The sequence below is a fragment of the Anser cygnoides genome, chromosome Z (genome assembly GCF_040182565.1).
Source record: "Anser cygnoides isolate HZ-2024a breed goose chromosome Z, Taihu_goose_T2T_genome, whole genome shotgun sequence".
Classification (NCBI taxonomy): Eukaryota; Metazoa; Chordata; class Aves; order Anseriformes; family Anatidae; genus Anser; species Anser cygnoides.
This window is the reverse complement of record NC_089912.1, coordinates 81,249,883-81,272,302: the sequence shown is the minus strand read 5'-3', so window position 1 is coordinate 81,272,302 and position 22,420 is coordinate 81,249,883. Positions and strand designations below refer to the sequence as shown.

The following is a 22,420-nucleotide window of genomic DNA, read 5'->3' as shown; positions in this document are numbered from 1 at the left end:
AATAAATGTTGTTATCCTACACAGAAGTCTTAGTGACTACCTTAAAATCCTTATCTAAAAACCTATTTGCTACGCTAAGACTTTGAAATTCTTGGGTGTGTAATAATTTCATCCTTTACTTTATCATTTTTTAGACATAAATGTATACATAGATACCCAGCTCTGAACATCTTTGTAAATTTTTGCCAGAATGACCCAGCATACAGTTCCACAGACAGGCTACAAGACTATCTATACAGCTTTATTAAACAGATAATGAGAAGAAGACCCATTACTTTTAAAGATGTTTTTCATTATGCTGATAAATGACGTACACAAAAGATCTGTTTCTTTTTGCCTTTTTTTTTTGATAAATTTCTGTATGTTCTTTCACAGCTAAGGATGCCACTCCTAAAGTCCAAACATCTAAAGCACTATTTTCTGTAGACAAGCAGCTGTCTGGCTGTGCTTCCCTCAGGTAAGCTAAGCTAGAAGTCACATTTGTCACATTTGTGCTCTCCATGCTGGTTCACTTCTGAGCAGCCACAACACCAGAGGAAAAAGGGGCATTTCTGTAACATTTCTAACAACTTCTGAAACACAGCCATTTAGTTACCAGGATGGAGTACAGAGGATTTCTTCTAAGGGAAGTTGGAAAGGCACCTTAAAACTACACATCAACACCATGTTTCAAGTAAATATTGGGGAGTTCAGTTCTCAAATGTGAATTATTATTATTTTTTTTTTTGGGGGGGGGAGGATTGGCTGGTTGGTTTTGGTGGGTTTTTTTGTGTGTTTTTGTTGTTTGTTCGTGGAAAGGCAGCTTGTCAAAAGCAACAGTCTTGACTGTTGATTTTGTTGCCTTACTCATTAGACGGGTTTTGCTAAGCTCTGACTGCCTGGGGCTTATCAGCCCCAATACACCCTCACATTAATTCTACATTCTCACCCAGAGAAGCAGGTCCCGGGCTGTTCACCCACCACCTCGGTCAGGCCTACCGACACAACCTTGCCCACCCTTCACGCCGCCCCCAAGCCCCGCTCCACCTCCCCATCCCCGCGCCACAACCACCCGCGAGCCCCCGCACGGCGCCCCGGCCCTCACAGACCCCCACACCAGGCGGCCGTGGCCAACCTCGTCCCGTCCCCGCCGCTGCCCGTCCCCGCACCGCCCTCCCCCCGCCGCCGCGGCCGAGCACCGACCTGCCGCAGCCCCCAGGGCCTTCCCGCTCCGCAGCGCGCCTCGCACGAGGACGGGGGCGGCCATGTCGCCGAGGGTGGGGCAGGCCTGCGAGCGCCCCGCCCCCGGCAGGCCCGGGCACAAAATGGCGGCGGTGCTCGCCGGCGGCTCCCAGCGGGTGATGCGGGAGGCGGTGCGGCGCTCGGCGGTTCGCCTGCCCGCCCCGGGGTGCTGGGGCTGTGCGTCCGGAGGTAGCGGGGGCCGCGCGGTGGGGAGCGGGCAGCGGGATGGTGGGCGGCGGCGGTCCCGGGCTGTGCACCGGCTGGGAGACCGGCTGGAGTACTACAACTCCCATCGTGCCTGGCGGGTGCCGCCAGCCTTATGCCTGCCGGGAATTGTAGTTCCGGCCGGAATGCCACGAAGTATGAACTTAAGGAAGGGGTAGAATTCAGTGAAATAAGTTCAAGAAGGGCAAACTCTGCTGCCCAGAGCTCTCTGCTGACGTGGGTGTGGCGAAGGGCATCTGCCTGCTCCCAGCACCAGCCCCGGAGAGAGCCCCAGGTCGGGAGGGCGGATTTCAGTGTCGAGGCAGCGGAGGAGGCCTGTGGGGGGCAAGTGTTGGTGTCACCCAGGGTAATTAGTGCTGCGTTACCCGCTGGGGTTGCTACTTTTAAGTTTAATGGAAAACGTGCCACTTTATGGATTATTTTTCCTTCAGATTTCATGAAGTGCATCAGTAACGTGCTTCACTAACACAGAATACAAGAATTTTTATTTCTGTGGCTTGGTGACATTTTGCTACACAAATGTAAAACTTATATTTAAGCAACAGTCAGTGCTTGGCTTGTCCCTCCCTGATGAGAATCGTTCTTTCACAGGCTGAAAACTTGTAAGAGTATATTGTGACAATGTAAACTACTACAGTAACTCTGTTGCCAAATCATTGGTTGCAGGTAAAAATCCACTGCTGGAGAGCTGGGTTTCTGGCAGCAGGAATTTGGCCAACAGTATTTGCATGACACTTTTGCTAGCGGAGCTTACAAAACAGAACAGTTGGGATCAGCACCCAGAGTTAATCTTGAGATTCTGGTCTCAATGACTGTCTTTTTTTCTTTGGTGCTTGCACAGCCCCAGAACTTTACTAGGTCACCTGAGTGTTACTCCAATCCAAATGGTAGTCTTTGCATTTCCCCGTACTGTCTTCTCACAGCATTTGGAGCTTCTGGAGCAGGGCATTCGACAATAACAAGGGCAGCATGTAGGAGGAGGGGCACTGTGCCTCTAGTGAGTTCTCAAGAACAAAGAGATGACAAGGAAAATCCTTAGAAAAGCATGGCAGATCTTACTTTTGTGCAGAATCCACTTCTGTCTTGGCTAGACGAGAGTGGAACTGCATCTCCAATTTTTCTTTTGTACATCCAATAAATACATAAGTTTTTGACTTGTTATATATTAACACTGGAAAGCTATGACATAACTGTTGTGGGTTTATGTGTGTGTTTTTGTTGTTGTTGTTGGTCATGTGAGCCATTCTTGCAGGTTTTTTTTTAAGCGTTGTACTACTCCCAGTAGCCTGGCATCACACAGTAGTTAACAGCTCTAATTTTAAAATGTGAAGCTCCATACTATTAATCCAATTGTTATAATGTAAAACTCAACCTTTCTCTTTTTCTCTTATGGTAGGGAAGCGGTATCTGCTAACAGAAGATGACCTAAAGTTACAAGAATTTCAGCAGACAAAATTGGTAATTAGAAATGAAGTTCATGGCAATAAAGGTATCTATATTTCTTTGATAATCTCCATTCTCAATTTTAATGTGAGTACTAGAAAACAAGAAGACAGTCAAAGCCATTATAATATGACATAAAATTGACCCCATTCAAAGCAAGAGCTTGTATTTTTCTCTTCCAAACTGTTTGTTGCTAAAATTGTCTGAAGATCTCAGGCTTTGTAGAATGAAATGACATTAGTTATGCTGTCTTGGAAAATGTGGAGAAGCGTTCAAGTATACAAGGTGCTTACATAGGACCTGAAATGTTTGTGTCCTTACATTTCCAACTTTATCAGACAGTCTAATAGAAAGTACGGCTTCAGTCTATGAATCACACTTGAAATACATCTTCAGCAGAGAAACTTAATACAAAGCCTTACAGCTACTTCTCTGTCCAGAGAAGACCTGTGCCAGTAATTGCTTTAATCTGCTCTGTGAATTTATTGAGTTAATTCTTAGCTTTTTCCATTTTACCTCATATAACTTCTCAGTTGTATATCTAATTCTAGATGACATCTGTAAATTCTGAATACGAAAAACAAGTTAAGGTTTCCCAAACTGATCAAGGAGTAAGATCAGTGGATTTCCCTCATGGGGATTTTGTCATGCTCATTTAAAGTATATATAAATTTCATTCTTTAAAGAGAATAAATAAAACCATAAATCTGCTCTTAAAATTTAAGTATGGTTAGGTAGAAGTCGACTTCTTGCACTTTTTTAATCACATGCAAGTGTTCTGGTGATACAAGACCTGTGACAGTTGTTCCAAAGGGTGTGTGTGTATATATAGTATCTATACATATATATGTATGTTATATATAAGTGCAAGGAAGGGACACACATCAAATTTAGTTTTGTATACTTAAGTCTTCTGGGACAGAAAGGAAGGTAAAGTCAAAGTGACAGTTTTTCTACATGAGGTAATACCAGAATTTGAATCGGGCAGTGACAAGTTGTAAGGTTATTACAATTTGCAGTGATGAAGACATACATATATTGGGCATGATTTATACTTCACTTAAGACTGATTGACCCATTGTAATAAATTCAATATATCTTGCTAAAGCAGGTTTGTAGAAGCCACATATTCACAGTTCACCTTTGTATTGTACAAGTCTTAGTCTCTGAGAACTGATGAAAACAGTGTGCTAACCTATTTGTGTGTATGTGTATATGGTTTTTATACTCAGTGTTTAGCCTTGCACTTGAAAGATGAAAAGTAATTAAGGATCATAGTAAACTTTGGTTTAGAAATGGAAAACACAGAAATAACTATCCTGTTATACAAAATATGTAAAAACTATTACAGTTACAGAGTTATACTATTATAGTTATAGCTATGGATAGAGTTATAATAATTGTACTGTGAACTACAACAGCTAAGCAATTAACTACAGTTGCTACAATAACTATTGTGTGTTCTTTACAAATACAGTTTGAATCCCAGGTTTTTAAGTTTTGGTGCATCTTTGAGCCCATCCCAAACATATGTATGTTTACTTCTATACATTTGTTCTTTAGATTTCACAGGATTCAGCCATGCGTCTCAGTCTTGAGTAAGGACTCCTACTTGCATGTAACAACAGATATGCATCCAATAGCTGAATATATTGTTCTCTGGGGTGCTCTCTTGGGCAAAGAGAAAGATGGGCAAACATCTTTATTCTATGTAGAAAGGCTGAGAGAGCTGGGGATATTCAGCCTAAAGAAGAGAAGGCTCAGGGGTGACCTTATTGCAGCTTTTCAGTATTGAGAGAGGGCTTATTAGAAAGATGGAGAGCAATTTTTTGCTCAGTCAGATAATGTCAGGGCAAAGAATGATGATTTTAAACCAAGAGAGGGGAGATTTAGGTTAGAGATTAAGAAGAAATTCTGCACTCAGAGCATGGTGAGGCACTGGAACAGGTTGCCCAGAGAAGCTGTGGATGCCCTTTCCCTGGAAGTGTTCAAGGCCAGGCTGGGTGGGACTTTGAGCAGCCTGGTCTGGTGGGAGATGTCCCTGCCCATGGCAGGGAGTTGGAACTAGATCTTTAAGGTCCCTTCCAACCCAAGCCATACTATGGTTCTATGCCCTGGAGGTACTAGTTTGGAAACCGTAGCAACCAAGGAGCTGCTACATAAAAGTTCACTTGCCTGTCCAAATAGGTGTGTGGCTCTGATAAAGCAGGGGGCTTCCAGGGGATATACATGATTTTAATCTTGCGTATGCATGAATCATAGCCTTAAAATTACCAGCTGGTCTTTGTGCTTGCTCTGCTATAGGAGATATATTGTGGATAGAGAAATGTCTTTTTTTTTTTTGGAGAGGGGAAGTAACACTAAGTTTATGGCATGTAAAGAAATACATATATAATGTATGAGACTTTTTGTTTGCATCAGTTACGAAGGTTTGTAATTTATTTTTTTGTACTAACAGTGTTGAGTAGAAGTTACTGTGGTAGTTTGAATGTTGGGTGGGATTGTTTCTCTTTGTTTTTTAAAAAAGAGATTAAGACAGCAAATGTCACTTTAAAGACTTCCTTCCCCTTTTAATTTTTTTATATTACCTGATGTATTCCATACCATACACAATGGAATTAATTTCACAGTAAATGTCTTCTGAGTTTTCCAAGTCTGCTCTGACTTCATGGGTACATCTAGGCATGCTTCTCTGTGGGAAAATTTTATACCTATTTATTGGTTGAAAAACAAAGTTTTTTGCTGCACTGAATCTCCATATTTCAGGTACAAAGTGTGCAACAGATAATGGAATTGTATATGAACTGCTGTTATGTGCTTCTTTTTCAGATCCATATTTTAACAGTATTAAAGAAAAATTAAAGAAAAATGGAAAGATTCTCAAAAATGAATTAAAAATTTTACTGCATTTATGTCAGACTTCAGCTGATGTGGAACTAGCCAGAAAAGTTATTTACAGGTACTTTTAACAATCCAGGTAACACTGTTTTCTCTCTTTATTTTTCACTTTTATCAATAGAAGAGATTACTTATTACTAGTTCACTTTATTAGCTCAATCAAAACAATATTTTTCCTTAAAATCTTATCTTCTTTTGTATCTAAATGCTATTGACTGCTGCAGATAGAAAAGCATGCCTCTGTCATTACAGCTGTAGATCATGCTGCCTATTTAAAGCTGTTTTACCTTGGCAAATTCTATGCTTTGTGTGATTAACTCTTTTGAGTCTTTCCAATAGGTACCATGAACAGAATGGAATCACAACCTTACGTGATTTTAAATTTGGGCCCCTCTTTATGAGGCTATGTTATGAGCTAGACCTTGAAACACCTGCAGTAGAACTTATCAAAGATCAGGTAATTTCTTCTACATATTTCAAAAATATCTTATTACCTATTACTTCAATATGAGTAATTATGTTGTGCATGAGCTCAGAGGCTTGAACTGTATCTGTTGCAGTAGCGAGGATGTCTGCAACATTATTCTAAGGATGTAGATTATATGTTTTTAGTTTTAAAAGTAACCTGAAAGTGAGAGAACAATTAAAAGAAAACCAAATGCTAGTTTAACTGATTTTTTTAAATTATTGTACTTCTGTATAATTGCATCATTTTAATACTGCTAATCAAAAAAAGTTTTGGTTAAAAATAATTCATCAGAAAAGCACTGAGTGTTTTCTTGCATCCTCTGTCTCCTGCATCCATACTGCATAGATCATACTTGGAAGTGAACACTTCTGAGTATTTATGTAGCAGTCCCCTGAAATACCTTGGGTTGTTTGCACCAACAGATTTATCATGTTACTATTTACTTCAAATTCCCTCTGAACCCTGTAGAGGTGGTATGATTTGCATCAACTCAGGAACCTTTTCATAGAATCTATAAGGTTGGAAAAGACCTCCAAGATCATCTGGTCCAACCATCCCCATATCACCAATGTCACCCACTAAACCATGTCCCCAAGCATCACGTCCAACTTTTCCTTAAAACACCCCCAGGGATGGTGACTCCACCACCTCACTGGGCAACCCATCCCAATGTCTGACAGCTCTTTCTGAGAAGAAATGTCTCCTCATTTCCAACCTAAACCTCCCCTGGCGCAACTTGAGGCCATTCCCTTTAGTCCTATCACTAGTTACCTGTGAGAAGAGGCCAACCCCCAGCTCCCCACACCTTCCTTTCAGGTAGTTGTAGAGACCAATAAGGTCTCTCCCCTGAGCCTCCTCTTCTCCAGACTAAACAACCCCGGTGCCCTCAGACGTTCCTCACAGGGCTTGTGTTCCAGGTCCTTCACCAGCTTCGTAGCCCTTCTCTGGACATGCTCCAGGGCCTCAATGTCCTTCCTGTAGTGAGGGGCCCAAAGCTGAACATAGTACTTGAAGCGGCCTCACCAGAGCAGAGTACAGGGGGATGATCACCTTCCAAGCCAGGATGCTGTTGGCCTTCTTGGCCACCTGGGCACATTGACGGCTCATTTTTATTTCTGAAGAAACTTAATGACTTGTTGAACATTGGTAATATTCTGTGTGTTATTATGACAAAACGTTAATGATATACAGCATCTGAGACATGTAAATGATTCTGTGCAACAATGCTGTGTTTTCAAAACTCGCTGGGGACCAGTGGAAAGTCAGCTCTATGATTTTAATTCATCAAGTCATGGGATGTACATAGCCAAAAATGGGAGAGATCACTTGGCTGCTGTTCTTAATTGAGGGGTGTGTATGCATGGGTTTTGGTTTGTTTGTATGATCGACTGAGGTCTGTGTCATCAAGACAAGTCCTGTATCACTTATGGAACTGAGTAACTGGTAGAAAGCAATGTACAGTACCACTTCAGACTCTACTGCGGAAATTTTCCTAATGCATCTGACATTTTATTTTGCTATTCATGTTCTCCCAACATGCAATGAGCGTGATGGCATGAAAAAACATACTTGCTCTTTATTCTGCTACTGCGTGTTATGACTTAAGCCCTTGTGTTGATCTGATCGTCATTTGATACTGTGATTAGCAGAATATTCTTTCAGTTTCATAGTGGTGGTACTTTATCCCAAAGGTACTGCTATTCAGCTGCAAACTGCATATCTGCTAGGCTTTTAGAGTTGCCATTAGAGACTTCTGCTTGCATTAACTTGAAGGTCACAATCTGTCATTGGCGGAAAAAAAAAGTGTGAATCTCTGGGAAACATCTGTTTAAGTGTGCTTTTGACCATACTGAGTCACTGGTATTTTAGAGGTTACTTGACAGAGGAACAGTTAGGGAACACAGGAAGTTAAATGTTAAACTTACAAAGATGGAGCTAATTCCAGTAGAAGGACCTGATAAATGCTGCACACAGTAATAGTGCTTGTCCTAACTTTCTTAAAGCTTGCTTTGTTTGTATGTTTGTTTGTTTGTTTTTTCTACAGAATTTGCGTGGTTTTTTCTCAGAGAGTACATCATTCCATATTTTGATGACTATGTTGTTTAAAAAGAGCCATTATGAAAGTAAGTACTGAGTTAGCTAATGCAAACACATTTTGAGGAGCATTCTTCCCTCTATGTGTGTATAAATATTGATTTATTTGGTTGTTATAAAATACTGACAAGGTTTTAGAGGGCCAAATATAATATAAGTCAGCATAGATGCAAAGTAGCTGCAAGGTAATGTGTAATAAAAATGGAAGACTTTACCTGTTTCATACTTGCAACAGTATTTTTACCGTCTGCAATTCTGCAGAATTGTGATTATGCTGTGGGATTTTTTTCCTTAAGCTTTTTTCTCTGAAGGCTTAACTTCTCTTTGGTTGGTACTTTCCCATAGCTTTTTGGTTTCCCTATTCTAAGTTAGTTTTATGTGGCTTTTGGAACAGGAAGTTCTCCAACAAATTTTGCTGGCAATTCTGTGTTTTTGTGTCAGAGCAGGGAAGAGTATCCTTTTTACTTTGGTAAGAAAACAGGCTGGAGTCTTCTCTTGTTTTCTCTTACTAGTGTGCACATACAGAGTGGTTACTGAAATATTTAAGGCAAATGCTTAAAATCAGAATTTGGCCCTATGTGAGGTTATGACAGGGAATCATCTGACTTGACTGTTAAGAGTATGGAGTAAGCTTTCCAAACAAATTACTGCATTTGGAATTTGTTGAATGGGTAGCGGTTGGTCAGTTGATGTTTGGCAAATCTGTCCAACACTTGTCTTAAAGGCTGAGACTGACCCACTGTTAAAGTAACTAGATCAGAGCCTGGATGCTGTGTTGTGTTGTAATGAAATATGCTTTAGTAAAGAGCTTTTAGATAGTTTGCTGAAAATGGTAGAAGGTTTGGTTGTGTGTTTAAAAGACTGTTGTCTTCATTCTGGGCAGTTAAGAAGAATGAGAGTTGCTTTGCCAAGTATCCAGAACTTAGTTTTACGTTTGTGTCAAGATAATGGAACAGTAAAACCAAGTGCTAATGTAGATGGAAAACCTCCTACATGGGAAGTATTATTACATCCAACTGACCCCAAATTAAAGTTTTTGAAATGTTTTAATTTGAAAAAGTTAATAGATTTCAGTTGGCGTTCTTCTTTTGAAGTAGACTTACTGAGCTGATATCACACTGATTTTATTTTATTTCTTCCTGTAATTAAACATACTGCCTGAAATTTCTGAAGTGAATAACACTACTGTATTTTTGGCAGGTGCTTTGGAAGTTCTGGGAGAAATGAAAAAACAAGGTATACCTTTCAACAAAGAAACCTATCTACTGGCATTTGCAATATGCTACAAACTTGTAAGTATTTTCAATTTACATGATGAAGCATTTGAAATGCCTCCTCTGTCTTCCTCTTTGGGGATTTTGAAATTTGTGTGTTTCCAGTCATGATTTCATACTTAATACAAATATTTTAGACATACTTAAGTCATAAATTGCTTCATTGTTCACAATTTTTGTGCGTATATGGCTTCCCATACAAACTATTGTCACAAACTAAATACCCGAAAATTACAAGAACATAAACATTAAGAAACAAATTGGATACAACCTTTGATTAGCTGTTAGTATTCTCTCTCTGGGTTCTGTGCCAGGATGTACTCTGTGCTTGAGCCACAATATTGGATTTATAGTCTGGCTTCTCTGGGGGACAGGGCATATATGACATGTTCTGTTTGTCAAACATCTCCCATCCATTTCTCCCCCTCTCCTCCAGGTAAATCTTGGACCATTTCTACAATCGCACCCAAATTTGGCAAGAGTTAGGGTTGTCAAAGGTAGTCTGTTCCCACATGCCTGAAGAAAAAGTGCAACTGGGCCCAGAAAAGAAACATAAATGAATGCCTTCAGTGAGAGGCATCTTACTTCCCCTTGAGCTTAGCTGTATTTTTAGTTTGGAGAAAAAGCGCATGAACGTATTAAGAAGCTAGGCTGCATAGGTTCAACAACTGTTTCACTAGAGTAGTTTCTCTTTTGTAGCAAGGTGAGATTCTCAAACTTTCTTCTTTTAGTCTTCCTCTCCAGATTAGAATGAATTCTGCAATTTGAAATATTAACATAAGTCCTTCCCAAACTCAGTAGGAAACTCTTTTTCAATTTCCCCATGTTTTTAGAAAGAAAGACACTGGCTGAGAAAAAAAATATACCACTAGACTAAACTTCCTCAGATTTCTTAGTTAACTGTACAATGAAACAGACTACAGATGTGATAAAAAGTAGTTAGCCTAAAATTGTAACTGTGCAGTAATTTCTGTGGTGCTTCTGAAATTCTCAGTTCTAATGAACTGGTGCTGCATTTAGGTCAGGGTGAATAGAAATAGCCACATAGCTTTGGTGTCTATAGACTGGGGCAGTAGACAGAGCTAAAAAAGATCTGTGTAAACTGTCTGCAGTTAAAACCAGTTGGAGATTGATAGTTGCAGTTTATTTAGGGATGTTACCAGGTCTACCCAGAGGGTGCTTTCTTTAGAAGTTGTGAATGTACAAAGACACTGACACTATGCTACAAACAAGTTCATAAGTTGGTGTTTGCTGTTAGCAGCCACTTAGCCAATATTTATGGATACAAGGTTACTCCTTGGTCTACACTCTGCCCCTTCAGGTAAAGGCTTTCAAAGAACCTAACTGTATTTTTCTGAGGTCTCCATTACTCTCTCTGCAGTAGCTTTACATCCTCTCTAAAATTCTAACATGTTTTTTTCCGTGGCCTGTTGACAGAGGGCTTAGATCCATAGAATACAGAAAAGAAGAGGTTCCTGAGATGTGTTTTCTACTACTGGCTCTACCTGTGTTTTCAGCAGAGAATCTGGCACATCCTTATTTGTTTAACGAATTCATAAAAATGCAGTGGAAATGATAGTAAATTGACACCCCTTTGTTTTAACAGACAAAATAAAATTGTGTTTTGTTTTCATTAAGATAAAATACTATCAATAGGGGAATAAGCTGTAGTAGCCCTTTATACACTAAAGAGGATTAGACTGAGCTCTTTCAAATGCTTAATTGGTTGATTCATCTGTTAGTGGTAAATACTAAGACTCCAAGTTAGAAGGGGCTCAAAATGTTTTTGCTAGTAATGCAACATGAGAAAACTCAGGAAAAATCTTGAAGGGAAACATCTTCAAGATGTATGGCTGTGTAGTACTTAGCTGCCTGCCGGGTTAAACCACAACAAAAACCCAAAGGATGACTCTGTCCCTTAAACCACAGCTGCTATTTTGCATTCATGGCACTTAGTATAGTAGTAATAGAAATCAACAGCAAATACTAGGAAGGAACATGAAGTCTTATCCAAATCAGTGGTACCAGTTGTTACAAAACCTTCCTGCTGCTAACTCTCACGTTTGGCAGGTTTTGCTTTGTTCGGGGTCTAGTTGGCTCTATTTACCATTTCCAGTGTGAGGAGCATTGTTTTTGACAGTTGATGGTTTTTAAAATAGCACACAGATGAACTCATTGCCTTTTACTCTAGACCCTTATTAAAATAGTGGCATTAATGTTATTACCATATGTCATTCACTACAATAAGATGCCAATTATTTATGCCCATAAAGTTAAGTATGCTGGTAATTCTTGACCTTTGAAGTACTTAACTGCTAACGATGTGAAGATGGATCACTGATGCTATTTATTGCTTGCCAGCAATACAGAAAGTTTTTTATGTTGGAAAACAGGCAAATATGTGAGGTATCCCATTAGAATATCTACTTTGGAAACATCTTGAACAATTTAATTTTTAAGAGGGAGGCTTAAGATTGCTGAATATTCAAATTTGCTTGTGTGGAGATCTCTTTAGTGTAATGGTGCTGAATAGTTCAATGCTTAGAAAACATTGATTTTTGTTAACTACACAATGTAGCTTTTAGAATAAAGACAAAAAATCAGCCTTCTTCCTGATTTGGGAATGATAAGAAAATGAAAAGGAAAATGTTGCTTTAAGTAGACTGTCAGGTGTTATCTGTTTCCAGAAGTCAAAACAATCAGGGCAAAGTATAGCTGTTAAAGTAATGGGAGTTATTGTCTTCTGAACTCTAGCTCTGAATGTCATCTTTTGGTGTTGTGTTTCTCAAGAAGTGCTGCACAGAATCGGCTTGGTTGGGTTCAGATATAGATTACCTTGCTGGCATTAACTTCTGAATGCCTTCTGAATGTGACTGCAATTGCTTACAGTCCTTTCAGATCTCAAGATTTACAAGTGCAACTTAGACTTGAAATTTCTACACAGGACAGCCTGGAGTCTTGCAAAATCTCTGCAAAACTGCTTGAAGAAGCACAGCTAAAAGGTGACTCATTACCACTGCGAGCATTCTACTTTGCTGTGGCGTCTGCTCTGAAGCAGGTACAGTGCCTTTTGTTTTGATTTGTCCCTGAATCTCAACAGGCTTTTTGCTATATGATAATCAGCACAAGAAAGCCAACATAGAGGAAGCATAAATGACCTATGAAATTACTTTAAGTACTATAACTTTTAGGCCCCTGAAATAGTAGGATTGTAGGTGGCTCCCACACAAAGTGGATGTAGAAATTCTGAAATCTAAACCTATTTCTTCAGTCTAATGCACAGGTATTTTGTGCCACTGACAATGCCACGTAGAATTTTCTTACCGAACAGACGAGAGTTGGACCACTGGATTTAGGTATAACCATGGGCCCAGTCGTGCTGATGCTTAGTGATGGTTTCCTTTAAATAGAATAAAAATAATAGTGCAAAGTATATGTACAATCAGCTTTTCAAATAGAATAGTTTGGGTTGGGAGGGACCTTAAAGATCGTCTAGTTCCAGTCCCTCTGCCATGGACATGGACACAATCCACTAGATCAGGGTGCCCAATTCATGACCTGGCATTTTCTGGTCAGTTTCCTAACTAAGGCATCAATAAAAATTGAATACTAAGCATGCTAGGGAGCTGCACTTCTGTGACGACATGTCAGCATGATTTGCACTCTCATGCATTCGTTTGATCATAGAACAGTTATGTTCCCAGATTCACCAACATTAGGGTTTCATTTGTCTATGGTCTGACTGGCACACTGCCAGAAAACAAGGGATTTAAGGGTAGATGATTCCTTGGCACAGCAGATAAGAACTTCAGTATTTGGAAACAGAAGTTAGACATATCCAGTCCACAAGATGAAAGTTCAGATGTAAAGGAAGAACATCTAATAAAATATATATCTTAAAAAGTTTAAATGTTAAATGTTCATGTTAAAATGTTTATCTATGGAGGCAAACTCTAGGACCATGATATGTATTGGCCGTCTATCAGCAGTCATGGCCATCCGGAGAGGTCCCAGATGACAGGAGATTTTCTAATGTGATGGCCATCAGTAAGAAGGGTTGTAAGGAGGACCTGGGGAACTACAGGCCTGTCAGCCTGACCTTGGTGCCAGGAAAGGTGATGGAACAGGTCATCCTGAATGCAATCATGCAGTGTATGCAGGACAACCAGGGTATCAGGCCCAGTCAGCATGGGTTCATGAGAGGCAATTCCTGCCTGACCAACCTCATCTCCTTCTATGACTGGGTGACCCACCTGGTGGATAAGGGAAAGGCTGTTAATGTAGTCTGCGTAGACTTCAGCAAAGTCTTTGACACGATCTCCCACAGTATTCTTCTGGAGAAGCTGGCAGCCCATGGCTTGGACAGGTACACTCTTTACTGGGTTAAAAACTGGCTGGACGGCCAGGCTCAAAGAGTGGTGGTGAACAGAGTGAAATTCAGCTGGCGACTGGTCATAAGTGGTGTTCCCCAGGGGTCGGTGTTGAGGCCCATTCTCTTTAATATCTTTATTGATGACTTGGATGAGGGAATTGAGTGCACCCTCAGTACGTTTGCAGACAACACCAAGTTGGGGGGAAGTGTTGATCTGCCAGAGGATAGGAAGGCCCTGCAGAGGGACCGGGACAGGTTGGGTCGAGGGGCAGAGGCCAATGGGATGAGGTTCAACATGGCTAAGTGCTGGGTCCTGCACTTTGGTCACAACAACCCCATGCAGTGCTACAGGCTTGGGGCAGAGTGTCTGGAAAGCTGTGCAGAGGAAAAGAATCTGGGAGTGCTAAACGATGCTTGCCTGAACATGAGCCAGCAGTGTGCCCAGGTGGCCAAGAAGGCCAACAGCATCCTGGCTTGTATCAGAAACAGTGTAGCCAGCAGGACTAGGGAAGTGATTGTCCCCCTGTACTCAGCTCTGGTGAGTACAGAGCACCTTGAGTACTGTGTTCAGCTTTGGGCCCCTCACTACAGGAAGGACATCGAGGCCCTGGAGCATGTCCAGAGAAGGGCTACGAAGCTGGTGAAGGACCTGGAACACAAGTCCTACGAGGAACGTCTGAGGGCACTGGGGTTGTTTAGTCTGGAGAAGAGGAGGCTCAGGGGAGAGACCTTATTGGTCTCTACAACTACCTGAAAGGAAGGTGTGGGGAGCTGGGGGTTGGCCTCTTCTCACAGATAACTAGTGATAGGACTAGAGGGAATGGCCTCAAGTTGCGCCAGGGGAGGTTTAGGTTGGAAATGAGGAGACATTTCTTCTCAGAAAGAGCAGTCAGGCATTGGGACAGGTTGCCCAGGGAAGTGGTGTCATCACCATCCCTAGGGGTGTTTAAGGAAAGGTTGGACGTGGTGCTTAGGGATATGGTCTAGTGGGTGACAGGGGTAGTAGGGTGATGGTTGAACCAGACGTTCTTGAAGGTCTTTTCCAACCTTAATGATTCTATGACTATATTTCTCCACAGCACGTTCTTTAAGGGTGATGTTTTTCATATAAGCACTACCATGAAGAGGTGCTGAAGGAGTTCAGCAGGAAAATAACATTTGGGAAATCCTAAAGTCTACTGTTTCATAGAATGGAATCATAGAACACCTTGGGTTGGAATGGACCTTAAAGACTATCTAGTTTCAACCCCTCTGCCATGGGCAGGGAACCCTCCCACTAGACCAGGTCATCCAGGACCTTGTCCAACCTGGTCTCGAACACCCCCAGGGATGGGGCATCCACTGGTTCTCTGGGCAACCTGTTCCAGTGTCTCACCACCCTCTGAGTGAAAAATTTCCCCCTAACATCTAATCTAAATCTTCCCTCTTTTGGTTTAAAAACTTTCTCCCTTGTCCTATCATTATCTGCCTGAGCAAAATGTCACTCTCCATCTTTTTTATAAGCCCCCTTTAAGTACTGAAAAGCTGCAATGATGTCTCTGGAACTTTCTGTTCTCCAGGCTGAATATCCACAGTGCTCTCAGGTTTTCTTCAGAGGTGCTCCAACCTCTGATCAACTTTGTGGTCCTCCTCTGGACCTGCTCTAACAGATCACCATCCTTCTTGTGCTGGGGACCCCATACCTCAGTGCAGCACTCCGGGTGGGTCCTCACAAGGGCAGAGCAGAGGGGCACAATCCCCTCCCTCCACCTGCTGGTCACTCCTCTGTTGATGCAGCCCAGGATGCAGTTGGCCTTATGGGCTGCAAGCTCACACTGCTGGCTCATGTCGAGCTTTTCATCCACCAGAACCTTCTCTGCAGGGCTGCTCCCAATGAGTCCTTCTCCCAGTCTGTCCTCATGTCTGGGATTGCCCCAGCCCAGGTACAGCACCTTGCGCTTAGACTTGTTGAACCTCATTAGGTTCACATGGGCCCAGTTATGTAGCTTGTCCAGAACCCTTTGGATGGCATCCCTTCCTTCTGTTGTATCAACTGCACCACTCAGCTATGTGTTATCTGCAAACTTGCTGACGGCGCACTCAATCCCACTGTTTGTGTCGTTGATAAAGATATTAAACAGTACTGGTCCCAAGACAGACCCCTGAGGGACGCCACTCATCTTTGGCCTCCACCTGGACATAGAGCCATTGACCACAACTCTCAGGGAGCAGCAGTCTTCAGGCCAATTCCTTATCCACTGAATGGTCCACCCTTCAAATCCATCTCTCTTCAATTTGGAAATCAGATTTTCCATGCCATTAATTTGCATACAGCTGGAAGAAATTCTAAACATTCTGTTTCATATCTAAAGAGGTCAGATTGCTTTCAGTCTCTCCAGAGGATCTATAAGAACTAGAAATTTGGTGTTGTTCACCAGTTTGGATGCATGATGTATCATCATTAAGGTTTTGTTATGCATTCTGTCTTTTTGCTTGGTGTCTGTGAACAGCACAGGCTGAACAATAGCATCAATGAAATTAATTTATGTGCATGGTGATATGGCTGGGCTTCTCATTAACACTGGGGTTAAAAAAACAAAATCTCTGCCTCTGAAATGACATGAAATGTCCATAATACTGTTGGTTTTTTATAAAAATCAATTAAAATTCTAGTTCAGCAAACAGAATAGTGCTCCATATTACATGTAACTATTCCTAAAGCTGCATGATCTTTTAGCAATACATCTCGCTTTGAATAAGGTGCATCTTTATCTCAAGTAACTGCAGTTGGTTTAGTAAATGTCAGTGTAACACTTACTGTCTATACAAATCAATTGGTATCACAGATACAGTACTGTAAATATGTATGTCCAAAAGGCTAAAAACTCTGGACAGGATAAATACTGACATTACCATATGCTGCACTTCATTTAAGTATTCTGATTTATGCCAGACTTCAAGCATGAATATAGTTCTTTTATCTTATAGATGTACTTGTGCTCAGTGTTGGTTATATGCATTACTTTCTTGCTTATCTGAGACCTAAGACCTGAAAATAGTCTGATGTTCTGTAGAGCTAGGTGTCCTGCAAACTCCAGCAGGGGGTATTTCACAGGCTGGATGCTCTATGGGGCCTGTAGGTCTTGGTGAAGGTATTTTAGATGCTGGTTTGTGATTCATTGAAAAGTTGTAAGAGCTTTTTTTTTTTTTCCTTGAACTTTGATTCACATGGAAGTGCATCTCACATGTTTAACTGTATTTTTTTCATTATTTCTAATTCCTTCTTAGAATGACATAGCACAAGCCCAATTTTATTGTTCTCAGATAAGGAAAACAGACAACAAAATATACAATAATCTTAAAGTAAGTATGCTTGCTTTGTATTAAAGTTTTACAGAGAAATATGCTATACTGGACAGCAACTCTCATGGGTGGCAGAGGAGCAGAAGGGTAGCTTCTTAGTAGCATAAGCTTATATCAGCAATGTTGCTGACTTAGTTTTTGAGTCAACAGACAATTTTTGTTAGGTGATTTGTTCTTAATTGTTAACAACTTCCCCTCATTTTTTTAAAAATCACTTCTTACCATTGATTAGAATGGTAAGTAGGGCAGTCCTGCATCTGTGTGTATAGAGCTGGGAACGATTTCTAGTTATGACACTGTGCTTTTTGTTTTCATGCTACAGGAGATTTAAAAAAAAAAACACAGCTCCAAGTAAATGCCTTCCTTAGCTCTGCTCTGCCCACTTCAGGCCTCCTTCAGCCGTATGAACAGTAATGCTTTTCTTTAGTTGCATGGTCTATAACCTGAGAGTCTATTGCTTGTGCCCCGTAAACGACCTCTCTAAGCTATATAAATAAACACTTTATTCCAGAACAGATAATGCAGATCCATCAGAGGAGCTCTGCCTCTTGGTTCACCCTTCCTTTCCCAACAGCTGAAAAAAAAAAAAAGAAAAGAAAAGAAAAAAAAATTGTGGAAATTGGTAATTCCATCTGGCTTCTGCATGATTAATGGATTTTATCAGCACAGTATCTAGAAATTTATTTTGGTCCTGCTTTGCTTCATAATGTCTTCCTCAAATACTTTTTCAAAGCTTTCTTTCTGATGATAAGTTTTGTGTGAGTGGTGTGGATTTATTTTATTTTTAAGGTTCTTGTCCAGCTCAGATCTGGTTCACTAGAAGAAGTATTAAAAACATTAGAAGCAGCAGTGGAAATGGATACTCCTCCCTTTGTGAAAAAAATTGAGTTTTCTGAGCAAGTGGTAAGTATACAATAAGGAACTGAATCAGTCAGAAAATCTGACATCAGTGATGTGTGCTGGTCAGGGGTGCAGGCCTGGGGGTGATGAGGCAAGACTGAGAGGAGGTCCGTGATGCTTTGCTAAATCTTGGTGGTGTGGTTCAGTTACGAAACGTCAAGGGCCTGAGTTCATCCTACCAGAGCTGTTTGAGTTCTAGTGCATTCAGGTGCCAAAGCATCTGACTGGCTTATTGTGTTGTTGGACAAAGCACTTAGCTGTCTTCCCTTTTTTGTTGTGGATCTAGCTTTTACAAGCTCAAATTTCATCTGAAGGAAGCCGAAGAGTTCCCTAGTGGCATTTAATAATTTAATCCCTTGCCCTATATGCTAGTTTCATTTGATGTAAAAGTGAGAATAAAGTTCTGATGACAGTGGTATTGTTAGCTTGGTGATAATGGTGATATTTCAAAAAAAAAAAAAATGTACACAGAGAAGTGTGATATGGGAAATAATAGCTTTTACAGTATTGATCACTGAGAAGGCTTCATTCATACGCACATGTATCCCTGTCAGCTTGGCGGCACTGCTACTTCTTTTCGTGAAAGTTATATTCATTTTAAACATAGGTATGGAACAAGGTATTTTAAGACTGTGTTAGCAATTAAATACTTACACTTTCAGTGCTGGCTGTTAACAAAATAACTGAAACATAAAATAAATACTAGGCAGAAGGGGAACATGCCTTTCAAAACACAGTCCATGGATATTAGTTGCTGTGTTTAAAAGAAAGTTTTAAATCAGAGTTTGTTTTGTAAATTCGTTGCAATAAAAGTTGCATGTTTCAATGTTGTGTTTTTATTTTTGTTTGGCAAATTTGTGACAGTTCCTAAGAAGACCAAATATTTGTACTGCCCCATTCCTTCCACAGTAGGTTATTGGTCAATAGCAATTTTTCACAGATTCACTCGATCTCATACCCTGCATATGGTATAGCCTATGAATTTTCCAGTGTTTTTTAGTACGAATTCTATTGATTTGTACTGTACATTTAGTATGATACCTAATAATAGCTATAATTGTGCTGATTCGGCAAACAGATTCCAGGAAGCAATTATGTTGCCTTGGTTTAAATAATCGCATTAGTCTGTACTAGGACTGAAAATAGGACCGTACTACTTTGAGGAAGTTTTTAATCTAATGAACTTTCTCTAATAGGTGTCCAGTGCATTTCCACTGTTGCTTGGTGATGAATAATGTGTGCTGCTTAAAATCCTCTTCTTACAAGTCATTTAACTAGTGGTTTATCTTATGCTATATACTTTTTCTTTCGAGTGATAGTTTGTCTTCAATATAGTGATTGATTGAAACATTCACTTGCTGAACTGTAACAGTGTGTCATTTTTACCCTCCTCAGCTGGCTGCAGCCACGGAAAGGATGGAAGAAAGCCCTGACCTTTCTGCCAAATTAAGAGATATACGTAACAAACTACAAGCTTCAGGACGGATAACCACAAACACGTTGGAAGATATGCTCTTCCAGATTCCGAGTTCAAAGAAGACCCCTGCAAAACTTTTAAATCAAAAACATTTGGGTTATCAGGCTGCTAAACCACTTCAGTCAAATCTGATGTTGGAATAGTTCAATATTTGGTGGTAAACTGAACTACTGTTAGGGTCATCCAGAAGCGTGTTTGAATAAAATGGCTTCTCCCCTCCTCCACTATGGGCAATTGTTTAAATTGCTTGCGTGAAACTGAATTTTAAATATAGCTCATGTAGATTTTTAGCATCAAAATTCAAATGAACAATAAGCCATGGCAGTAGGTATTTGTGTATTGTTCTGAAACTGAGTGATCAGAATGGTTTGAAGCTTTTCCTCAAGGACTTAGATCGGGATTTTCCTTATACTAAATATCCTGATAGAGGTAAAAAAAATAGTATTTGTATCTGATCTGACTTTTGCTGCTGTTCACGATTTAAGAAAAAAAAATGCAGTATTCATCAGATACAGTATTCTGCCAAAAAGAATAGATGCGGCCCAGAGCCTAGACGAAGGAGTATTAAATTACATTGACCATTTTTTTAAATTCTGTGCGTCTCAAGAGAATCATAAAGGAAAGAAAATGTCTTTGGTGCCTTTTTTTGAATGGTTCATGGGAGATAGTATGGTAACTGGCTGGTTGTTTTCTCACTTGAAGGAGATTCCTGAATGAAAGTTAATGTTTTGGAATAATTATTCTGTAATATTGTGTGACTCATAGTTTCAGTTTTTCAGGAGTTTACAGGTTTTTAACAGTCCTGCTTGGGATCAGCTGGAAATCATTTCCATGCTTCCAGTACAATATGGAAGTAGCTCCCAATCTTTTCTTCATAAATAGGTTTGATACAAGATTTGTAAAGGCTGCATGTAGTCTGGCAAAGATTAATTTCAGAAAGATGAAAGGATGGAGTTACTTTTTTAAAATATTCAGGTGGTTGCTACCATCAGGAAAAACTAATATAAAACTACATTTTCATATGCAATAGAAGATAGTTTGGCCTATTTAACCTGTTACATTGCAAATATTATAAAGTCAATACCATTTAATTACCTTATTTGGCACTTTCAAATACATTTTAATTTCAAGAGGCTGGTTTGTCCTAGGACTGACGTGTGCATATTTGTTGTTGGTTTTGTTTTTGTTGTTTTTAGTCTGCATTGGTTAGATACCTATCTGAGGCTGTATCCTAAAGCCACCCATATGGCCCCCTACTACCAAAACCTTGCCACTACAATCCTACCTGCAGTTGAACTAATAACTTGTTATAATTTGTTGTTATTATAGCTGACATTTCCTATTCTTTGCTCTCTTGATTACTGGTTTTCTTGAGATTGATTTATTCAAGCTAACTATTAAGTTGTTTTGTGTTTTTTTTTTAAAGAAACTATACATTTTTTTCTCTTGAGGGAGAAGGGGAATGCTGAATCCATCCCAGGCACGTAACAGGTACAATCACTTGAAAGACATGCAAATAAGGAACACAGATAGCAAAACAGACCATTTAAAAAACCCTGCATTTGCCACCTGCACTACTGCCCCTTCCAAAGCTAAAGGGGACCAGCAAAATGTGCAGGTATCTGACTCTGGGCTGGCATTCCGCTCTGCCGTTCAAGTTACGGGGCTCTGCAGTGAGCAGTCTGAAAAGACTTGATGTTTAAATAACCAGCAACACTTCAGCAGAAAAAGAAAACAGGTAGCCCAAAAGGTTTAAAGGGTAAGTTCAAAGGAATATGGATAAAAACTAAGACATGGTTAAAAATTAGATTATTGAAGGTTGCTATGGAAGCTTTGTGGAAGACTGATAATATCCTCCCATGGGGGGAGAGCGAGGCAAAGAGAGAGAAAAGAGCAACTTCTAGTATTTAGGCAGTTGATTTCAAACAAAGTCTAGTTTGTTTCACACAAGTAGTACAGTGGCTTATTGATCCAGAAAGCTTGGATTTGTAAGTATGTGTTCATAAATATAGCTTTTGGTATGTCAAGGTGTTGACCACTCTGGCTTTTATGCAGAAGAGTCTTCAGCCACATGCTTAAATTTTGTGTATTTATGTGTAGTTGACTTCTAGTTTTCCAGCGCCAAAGCTCAGGAAAACAAACTTGTCTAATGTTAAGCAAACACTTCAAAGGTTTTGCTAGGTCAGTGTGGTTGGAAAGTCAAGGACTAAGTTACTAGAGATTACTTCTTGGAGACAGCCTCAGAGATTAGTATGTGCAGTATAATACCGCAGCCAGTGGAATAATTATACTTTGCTTATATGGAGTTTTAATCAAGGATGAACCTTGGAATTAAAGAGAAGCCAACACTGGAATTCAATTAATATAAGGTTTTTAGTTAACAATTTGGAAAAAAAAATAAAGGAAAATAAAAATCTAGACAGTTGCATTTCAACCATTCTGTGATTCTGTGAAATTCTGCTTAAAGCTTTATGTCGTGTGTAGCTGCAATGAGGATCTAAAGGCTCTTTTGTGTACTGTTGTGTGGAAAGGGATTTGTGTTTGTTTCTTGCATGTAGATATTCTTCCTCGTTTGAAACGTGTTTTGTGCATATCCTTGCACTCAAGCAGCTTTTCGGAATAGCAGAAAAGGAGACAGCAGGTGGCGTTTCTTGATCATACTTTCTTACCAACCCGATTTCCAGGGTTAGCTTTTACCTGCAGTG

The 22,420-nt window shown here is 40.2% G+C and overlaps 2 protein-coding genes across 3 annotated transcripts in view; one reads left to right on the top strand and one right to left on the bottom strand.

Moving 5' to 3' along the window:
* The window catches only part of MRPS27 (mitochondrial ribosomal protein S27), a 45,844-nt gene extending 44,528 nt beyond the window's left edge, over nucleotides 1-1,316 (bottom strand). The window contains exon 1 of the mRNA XM_048051702.2: nucleotides 1,183-1,316. Coding sequence (XP_047907659.1) covers nucleotides 1,183-1,246 — 64 coding nt within the window. The 5' untranslated portion in view covers nucleotides 1,247-1,316. The remainder of the gene's footprint in view (nucleotides 1-1,182) is intronic.
* PTCD2 (pentatricopeptide repeat domain 2) lies at nucleotides 1,245-22,149 on the top strand. 2 transcript variants are annotated; one of them, XM_048051703.2, is made up of 10 exons: nucleotides 1,245-1,410; nucleotides 2,843-2,935; nucleotides 5,719-5,848; nucleotides 6,127-6,244; nucleotides 8,301-8,379; nucleotides 9,551-9,642; nucleotides 12,569-12,682; nucleotides 17,264-17,338; nucleotides 18,128-18,241; nucleotides 19,634-22,149. In XM_048051703.2, exons 1-10 carry the CDS (start codon nucleotides 1,245-1,247, stop codon nucleotides 19,856-19,858), a joined length of 1,206 nt encoding a protein of 401 aa, XP_047907660.2. In that variant the 3' UTR covers nucleotides 19,859-22,149. The 2 variants fall into 2 exon arrangements, with proteins under 2 accessions (XP_047907660.2, XP_047907661.2); XM_048051704.2 differs by lacking the exon at nucleotides 12,569-12,682.
* Nucleotides 22,150-22,420: the final 271 nt, after the last annotated feature.

Bases quoted from the DNA above. Each gene is read 5' to 3' on its own strand.
- PTCD2 (XM_048051703.2), top strand. From the start codon at position 1,245: ATGTCGCCGAGGGTGGGGCAGGCCTGCGAGCGCCCCGCCCCCGGCAGG. The intron at 6,245-8,300 runs GTAATTTCTTCT...TTTTTTCTACAG, and splicing joins TAGAACTTATCAAAGATCAG to AATTTGCGTGGTTTTTTCTC. The intron at 9,643-12,568 runs GTAAGTATTTTC...ATTTCTACACAG, and splicing joins TTGCAATATGCTACAAACTT to GACAGCCTGGAGTCTTGCAA.